General features: G+C 28.0%; 1 protein-coding gene across 1 annotated transcript; it reads left to right on the plus strand.

Annotated features, from left to right (window-relative positions):
* The first annotated feature begins 4,316 nt into the window (after positions 1-4,316).
* On the plus strand, positions 4,317-8,757 carry LOC107412800 (ankyrin repeat-containing protein ITN1). Its single transcript, XM_060819965.1, has 4 exons — positions 4,317-4,907; positions 5,858-5,965; positions 6,793-7,385; positions 7,941-8,757. Exons 1-4 carry the CDS (start codon positions 4,346-4,348, stop codon positions 8,634-8,636), a joined length of 1,959 nt encoding a protein of 652 aa, XP_060675948.1. The 5' UTR covers positions 4,317-4,345; the 3' UTR covers positions 8,637-8,757.
* The last annotated feature ends 856 nt before the right edge of the window (positions 8,758-9,613 follow it).

Consider the following 9,613-nt stretch of genomic DNA (forward strand, 5'->3'; position numbering starts at 1 on the left):
ACGATAACATTAATTTTAATTTTAGTAAATTTTCTCTTTACTAGATAAATACATTGATAATGTAACCAACATCGAGCTACCATGACATAGCACACATCATAAAGACAAGAGAAGCAGTTGTTAAGCTGGTTATTAAAATCATTAGGCAATAACAGATTAATATTTTTCCAAATGCCACCGATGACATAGATTGGATGAGAATGGAGATAATGGACAAGAAAAATGCAAGTAAATCACAGACAATGGAAAAATATGAATTGTGTTTTTCCCTTCATGCAATATATATGTCTTAATTGCAGTTTGCTTGGCTTACAACATCAGATCTGAAGTGGGCTAGTAATTTATATTTTGTGAACACATGTAATGGCAAATGCTTACTAAGATATAATAAGCAAAACATCAGAATTCAGATTGAACACTGGATTTAAAGTTAGAAGTTGACTTTTGGAATTAATGTGAAAACAACGATTTATTCAGTCAAGGTTTTATATCATTTTTCTGATTCAATACATTGGAAGAAATCCATATTATGCTTCCAAATCCCCTCATGAATACTATCAAATTAGGAGTTAAAAACTAGTATATGTTGTAATAAGTATTTGTTTTGGCATGTATCAATTTTGGGATTGTATACTATGAATTCTTTTCATAGCATCACAGCCACCTATTAAGAACAGGGTGTGAATTCCTTTCTTAAAGAAAAGCGAAGGGTGGGCCCAAATATCTATAACAATGACATTAATGAGAACATGAGAAAGAAAAAAAAAAGGTTTAATTATTGATTAGTACTTAAAGTTTCAGAATTATGCAAATCAAGCATTGAAATTTGGAATTGTTTAAATTGATTCTGTAGTTTCAAATTTGTTGCAAATCATTTTAATTATCTAACTATGTTAAATTTACCATTAGATGACGTCAATATGCTGAGTTATAATTTATTTTTCAACAAAAAAAAATTTTAAAAATTTGTAAAAAGTAAATTTCTTATTTTTTTTCATTTTATATTTGGCAACCATGTGCTTCCCTTTTTGCCATGTTTTATCTGCGATACCCCCCAAGTAAAGAATAACCCTACTTTTATCTTAAAGATTCAAATCACTTGAAAATTTGAACTCATTCTGTCTGCTTTCAGTTCAATTAAAATGAATGAAAACCCTTATTTTTTTCCTTTGATTCTTTCTATTTCTTGAAAAGGCAACCATGCAAGTAAAGAAAGAATAAGTTCATACAAAGAGAAAATGAAAGGAAAGAAGTGGTTTGGCTTCAAGCAATGGAGCATAAGTTCGAAGAAAGATCTGTAACAATAATGTTAGTGAGAACATGAGAAAAAAAAAAAAAAGAAAGGAAAAAAGGTTAATTGTTGACTTGTACTTAAAATTTCAAAATTATGCAAATTAAATCTTGGAATTTAGAATTGCTTAAAGTGACCTTGTAGTTTCAAATTTGTTAGAAATTAGTTAAATTAACTAACTGTGTTAATTTTACTATTGGATGACATTAGCATGCTGATGTCATAATTTATTTTTCAGTCAAATTTTTTTCTAAAAATTTTGAAAAAAAAAAAATTTCTTATATTTTCATTTTATATTTGGCAACCATGCACTTCCCTTTTTGCCATGTTTTATCTGCAATACCCCCCAAGTAAAGAATAACCCTACTTTTATTCTAAAGATTCAAACTTCTTAGAAACGTAAACTCATTCTATCTGCTTTCAGTTAATGAAAATGAATAAAAACCCTTATTCTTTTCCTTTGATTCTTTCTATTTCTTGAAAAGGTAAAAGGCAAGTGGAGAAAGAATAAGTTTGTACAAAGAGAAATTGAAAGGAAAGAAGTGGTTGGTTTCAGGGAATGAAGTGTAAGTTTAGAGAAAGATATGTAACAATAAATTTGTTACAGATTAGTCTAATTAACTAACTGTGTTAATTTTACTATTAAATAACGTTAGCATGCTAAGTCATAATTTGTTTTGTAGCAAAAAAATTGAAAAAAAAAAATTTCTTATTTTTTCATTTTATATTTGGCAACCATGCGCTTCCCTTTTTGCCATATTTTATCTGCAATACCCCCCAAGTAAAGAATAACCCTACTCTTATCCTAAAGCTTCAGACAACTTGGAAACCTAAACTCATTCTGTCTGCTTTCAATTCAATGAAAATGAATGAAAACCCTTATTCTTTTCCTTTGATTCTTTCTATTTCTTGAAAAGGTTAAAGGCAAGTGGAGAAAGAATAAGTTTGTACAAAGAGAAAATGAAAGGAAAGAAGTGGTTTGGTTTCAGGGAATGGAGTGTAAGTTCGGAGAAAGATATGTAACAATAACGTTAGTGAGAATGTGAGAAAGAAAAAAGAAAATTGATTAATTGCTTGTCATTACTTAAAATTTCAAAATTATGCGAATCAAATCCTGAAATTTAGAATTACTTAAATTAATCCTGTAGTTCAAATTTGTTACAAATCAGTCTAATTAACTAATTGTATTAATTTTACCATGAGATTACATTAGCATGCTAATGTCATAATTTATTTTTCAACAAAAAATTTTATAAAATTAAAAAAAAAATTCTTCTTATTTTTCATTTTATATTTGGCAACCATGCACTTCCCTTTTTGCCATGTTTTATCTTTAGTGCCTCCCAAGTAAAGAATAACCTTACTTTTATCCTAAAGCTTCAAATTGCTTAGAAATCTGAACTCATTTGCTCTCTGCTTTCAGTTCAGTGAAAATGAATGAAAACCCTTATTTTTTTTCTTTGATTCTTTCTATTTCTTAAAAAATTAAAGGGCAAGCAGAGAAAGAATAAGTTCATACGAAATAAAATGAAAGGAAATAAGTGGTTTGGTTTCAGGGAATGGAGTGTAAGTTCAGAGAAAGTTCTATAACAAAAATTAAGTGAGAACTTGAGAAAGAAAAAAGAAAAATGGTTAATCGCTAATTAGTACTTAAAGTTTTATAATTATGTGAATCAAACTTTGAAATTTGGAATTGCTTAAATTGTCTTTGCAATTTAAAATTTGTTGTAAATCAAAATAATTAACTAACTGTGTTAATTTTACCATTAGATGACATCACATGTCAATGTCATAATTTATTTTTCAGTAAAAAAAATTTTAAAAATTGAGAAAGTAAATTTCATATTTTTTCATTTTATATTTGTGGTTATTTATTTGAAAAATTCTATGCATTCCTCTTTTGTTTAAATTAAAATTCCAAAGAAATTAAGTGTTTTTGAACTTAAAATTAGACAAAACAATAAATTAAAAAACAAATTTTTAATTTTTGGTTTAATAAAAAAAATTGTTAGACCAAAAATTAAAAGAACATAATTTTGTTAGCCCAAAAATCAATAATATTTTTTTACGCCTAAACCATAAAAAAATTAGACCAAAATTACCAAAATAAAAATTAGACAAAAATACAAATAAAACTAAAATTGGAATTTTGTTCTAGAAAAATAAAAATAAATTTTTATGCTTTTTTTTTAAAAAAAATTGGTATAATATAAAAAATAAAAATAAATTATTACTATTGGTTTTATTTATTTTTATTTTTATTTGGTCTAATAATTTAATTTATTATGTTTAGATCTTTATGGTTTTAAGCAAAAATGATTCATTTTATTTTTAATTTTTGTATGGTTGTCCATTTCTTGTAGAATTTAGTTATTTACAAGTAAATGTAAGTAGATTTATTGTTATTTTCTTCTTAAACAAAAATAAAAAATTATAAAAATTGAAATTTATATATTTTTTTATTTTGGAATTTTTTTATGGTTTGGGTATAAGAAATTATTATTAATTTTTGATCTATTAAAATTGTTTTATTCAATTTTCGATCAAACAAAAATATTTTTATTAGACCAAAATTCTAATTTTATTTTAAAGTTTTAGTTTTGATCTAATTTTAGGTCCAACACATTTAATTTCTTTAGAATTAGGACATGATACAATTTTTTATAGGTAAAAAACTATAAATATAAATAAAAAGATAAAAAATTTATTTTTTCAATTTTTTATTTTTTTCTGAAAAGGAAAGTATAACATCAGCATGAAGTCATGATGATAACATGTAACGGCAAAATTAAAATTGTTAACCAATTGAATTAATTTGAAACTTTAACGATTAATTTAAATAACTTTAAATTTTAGAATTCAATTCGCATAACCCTAAAATATCATGATACTAATCAACAATTAATCAAAAAAAAAAAAAAAAGGGCAAACAGACATTTACCACCCAACACTCAAAGTTCCAATTCTCCTTTATATATACATAGGTAGATGCAAGATAAGACATAGAGAGAGAGAGACTTGAGATTGGATCGAAAATATCTAGCAAGGTAGCTTATGATGGATGGTGCATCGTATAATGCTGCAATTAATGGCGACCACAATCTGTTTCGTAATGTGGACAACATCAGATCTCGTGGCCAAAACAACACTATTCTTCATATAGTAGCTAAATCTGGGAAGCTACGGCAACTTAATACAAGAGAAGATCATCTGCTGCGTTTTCTTTATGAGCAAAACAACAAAGGAAACACCCCACTTCACATTGCAGCAAAATTAGGGCATCTGGAAACGGTAAGAATTCTAGTGGAAATGGCAAGAAAGTCAGATGTTGAGCAAAACAAGAAGCTGCTGACCATGGAGAATAATGAGAAAGATACAGCGCTCCATGAAGCTGTTTGCCATAATCACTTGGAGGTTGTCAAGTTGCTAATTGAAAAAGACCAGGATTTGGTGTCCCTAGTGAACAGCGCTGGCGAATCTGCTCTTTTCATGGCGGTGGATAGATGTTTTTTTCACATTGCCCTGCATATCTTGGACAACTATCCAAACAATTGCTCTTATCAGGGAAGGAACGGCATGAATGTCTTACATGTAGCCGTCATTCGCTCTCAAACACGTAAGTACACCAGTTGATTAATTATGATCTGCCATCAAATGGTTTATTTTGTTCGTTATTATTATTATTATTATTATATTATTATTATTATTATTATTATTATTACTATTATTATTTTCCTCATTAAAATTTTCCTTCCCGATTTTATCAAAAAAATGACCCAAAAAAAAAAAATTTCCAAGATAATTGTACATGATATTGGAGCCATACAGATATTTAACTCGTGTGTTAAACATAGTATAATATTTCAGGCCCTAAAATGAAAAAATCGTATGGTCTAATATGTGAGGAGAGGGTAAAGGAGATGTCAAATTGTCAATAATAAATTTATTTTACATGTCCAACATGTTCCATCGCAAATAACAAAGAATAAAATTATAATTTTGTTTAGCATAACTTTTTCATAAGTACTTTTTGAAAAAATCATTATTCACTAGTTTTGGTTAAAAATGTTTTTGAAGTTTAAAAACATCTTTCAAAAAATATTTAACCACTTCCACAAAAAAAATTTGAACTTCAAAACCTGCTTTTATTTTTTAAAAAATTATATCAAATATGACCTTAATAAAAATTTTACTGTATGGACAGAGAAATTTTGGCTGTGGAAGTAGAAGTTTTCTTACATAAAATAAATAAATATATATATATATATATAAAATGCTCATAGTCAAAATGTGGCTCTATTAATTTTTTTTTTTTTAAGTAACTTATTGTAATCAAAGGCCAAAGTTTATTCTTTCAGCAAAAAAAAAAAAAAAAAAAAAAAAAAAAAAAAAAAAAAGAAGAAACTCAAAGTTTATTTTATTTTTTTTCATTTCTTTTTGATAAAAAGTTAACCTAGACTTGGATCTGCAATTCAAGGTGTATTTTTTTCCCCTCTTTTTCATGCTTATTTGATATCATTCATTTAGTCTAGAAATTTAATGTGTTCTCGATCTAATCTCTTACAGGTAGTTCAACTCTTACGATTTGGGAAGGTCTTACACTAATCTTTGTAAAACCTTCACAACTTTCACATTTACTCCAAGCCTACCATAAAATCGGAAGTCCAAAAACAGGTAAATGCATAATGCTTTTCTTCAAGACAACTTCTCGTGTATATATATATGTTTGGTGGTTGTTTTCCATTAAAATGGAATTTCAATTTTCCCCATCTACATGGAATAAAGATCAAATTAAAATGGGAATATTTTATTTACACCGTTTGATATTTGAGATAAATATAAAAACATCCTTCAACTTTTAAATAAATTATCCACAGTAATCTAAATTAGTTTTTATTATTTTAATAAAATTAAATTATATTTAAAAGCTTTATTTTTTTGCAATAATTAATTTGAAGACTTGAAATTTTTTTATATTTTAATTAAATTTTATTTAATAAATTTTTTTAAGTAATTTATAAATTTGATAAATACACTTAGTTAAATATATTTGGAAAATTATAATGTAGTTTATTAAATATATTTGACAAATTATAATATATTTTAATATACTTAGTTAAATATATTTGACAAATTATCACTTAATTAAAAAAGCCTACGTTAAAATCATCAAATAGTTATCATTTTAACTGTAAAACTATCACATTTTTTAAATAAAATTAGTTACACATATAGATTAATATAATTTTCAAGTTTTCAAATTAGTTTTTGTAAAATCATAAAAAAATTATTTTTGCAAAAAAAAAAAAATGTTTAAAATTAATTTAAACATTAAATTATACATCTTCCATCCTATCGTATTCTACAATCTACAATAAAAACACAATACAAAAATCTTCTTACATATTAACTTCATAATTTAGTCTTCTACTTTTTCGATTAATTTTGAATGTTAATATTTTTGTTATGAATTTTAATGAAATAAATCTTGGCCCCCCAAGACGAAGACCCTGGCTCCGACCCTCCCTATGTAAAATTTATAAAAAAGGTGATGGAAAAACGACAGATTTTAGCACCGGAAAAAAGACAGATTTTAGCACCAGGAAAAGCTGATGATTTAGGGTGGATTCCTCTTCACTATGCGGCACACTTAGGCAAGACGGAACTTGTTGAACTATTTCTAACGGAATATGATGAGTCCCTTGCTTATGCAAGGAACAAAGAAGGAATGTCTGCTCTTCACATTTCAGCAAAGAAAGGACATGTTGAAGTAATTAGAAAACTGATTGAAAGATGTCGAGAAATTTGTGAGTTGTTGGATGATAAAAATCAGACAGCTCTTCATGTTGCTGTGGAAAGTGGAGAGAAGAGTGTGGTGAAAGTTTTACTGGAATCGTTAGCATTTCATGATCTTGTAAATGAGAAAGATAATGAAGGAAATACAGCTTTGCATCTAGCCTCTACTCAACGACATTTCGATATTTTAGCAATGCTGGCAAATGACTCAAAAACTGACAAAGGGGCTACAAATAAAGATGGAATGACATTCATAGACATTATCCTATCAAACAAGGAACTAAAAAACATCGACCTGGTAAGTTTTCTGTCACACATAAATAAAGAGAACTATATATGGATGCTTGGCTTACATTGCAATCTTAGACTTATTTCAACTAATACATATAATACGGTCTTAGAATTTGATAATTTCTCATATATATTTCTTTTTTTTAATAAATATACATATATATATATATATACACACACATTTAGTACCTAGCATAATATCAATTATGCTACTTAATCTAGATGTAAAAATCTATTATATTAATAGCTAGATGGTGAGATTGGTGATGCATGCACTTGCCAAGGCACCTCCAATGCTTAAATTAATATAAGCTTAAATAGAAATTTCGGATTCCAAAAAATTATATATTATACGAAAGGCATGCCCATGGTTAGGTCTCTAGTACTTTGTGTATTAATGGGTACAAAACTCTAGTCTGATGAATGGATGATCGTCTTTACAACACATCAATCATGATCACTAGTCTCCAACTAAGTAATGTTAGAAGACCTCCAGGTATTGCCGCATTGATACATTCTCAGCTTGATCTTACTCTTGATCATCATATATACATGTGTGCAGTGGGAAATTGTGTTGAAGTTTCAGAAAGAGATCATAGGAATACCAAGTTTGGAACAGAAGTCCATAAGAAAATCTAAAGAAGCAGAGAGTTGTGAGAAGCCAACGCATAATGATGGTCGACTACAAAATATCGAAGAGAAAGAAGAGAGACTAACGCATAATTATGGTCGACCACAAAAACTCAAAGAGAAAGAAGAGAAACAACATGAAGTATCAGAAGAAATCACGAAAGATGTCGACAGCTTTACCACATTGGTAGCCACTCTCATTGCTACTGTCACCTTCACAGCTGGCCTCGCAATTCCTGGTGGATACAATGACAAAGGCTTAGCAGTTTCACTGCAGCGAAGAGAACTTTTCAAACTTTTTCTGTTTTTCGATGTAGCAGCTTTTGTTTCCTCATTTGCCATTATGCTCATCCGCTTTTTATCCCCATTGTCTCGAAAACTCGTAAGCTCTTTTCACATGATAGAGTGGGTGCTAATCCTAACAGACATTTCACTTTTTACAATGTTTGGTGCTTTTGTCTGTGGCATAGGACTAGTAGTACCTGAGAAATCAAACATTGCTGATGTCGTCGAGGTTTGTCAAGTTTCGTTTATTGGCTTTATTTTTTTCTTTTATTTTTCTCCAATCCTCGCAATTGGCTCCTTAAATAAAAAAGATGTTAGACATGGTTTTGGATTCTGGAGATGATAAGCAGCAGTATGTTGACTCTCCTGGCCGGTCTGTGTTTCTAATTAATTTAGTGTTTTTTTCCTTCTTCTAAAAGAACTCCATATGTATTATTAATTAATGCATTGCACTTTTTTCTCTATGTATATAAATAGCTATTACTTCAAGTAAATCATTGCTTTTTTCTTTTTTTCTTTATTTTTTTATGGGAAGGGGGCGGGGGGTGGGGCGAATAAAACGGTGATGAGGGGGGTGGACCACTGAGAAAGGCACCCAATGTTTGTGAGAAGGCCCTCCATAATTCTTCTAGATAGAAAAATTATCATAAAGTTAATGAGGTAAGTGAGAAAAGTGGATGAGGAAGCATCTAAGTAAGAGATTTTGCAGAAGTCACTCATGCTTCTGTGGGAATTTTTATGAAATGAAATTATAAATATTATTTATTTATTTGGTTGCCAAATTATTTAAAACATTTGGATTTTTTATTTTTTATTTTTTAAAAAATAATGTTTAAGTGAAAGAACACGATTTCATAGAGAAGTATTGACTTGACTTTCTTCATAGTAGGTATAATCTTTTTTATAAATAATAATAATTTTCTAAAATTTAAGAGATAAGAAAATATATTCTTTGTTTTATTTTTACCATTATTCATATTAGCAAAAGAAAGAGCAACACAAAAATTGTTTGTCGAGGATTTCAAGCACTGTTATTTTTAGAAAGTAGTCACTGTAATTTGGGAGAGATTTGATGAAATGAAAATTATTTTAAAGTGAAAGAATATCAAATTCTTTGCCATTTTCTTTGCCACGTTATACCACTCAACCAATGTAATATTCACATTTTATATAAACTTTTAAAGCTGTATACAATTATAATTAAATTAAATTTTGTAAAATTTTGAACTTATATATTTATTTAATTTTTTGTACTCTTGCAGTCTTGTGGTTAAGTGACCTGAAATGAAAAGGGTCTTTCTTGATCCTGGGTTCAAGTGT

Source organism: Ziziphus jujuba, chromosome 8 (assembly GCF_031755915.1).
Source record: "Ziziphus jujuba cultivar Dongzao chromosome 8, ASM3175591v1".
Taxonomy (NCBI): domain Eukaryota; kingdom Viridiplantae; phylum Streptophyta; class Magnoliopsida; order Rosales; family Rhamnaceae; genus Ziziphus; species Ziziphus jujuba.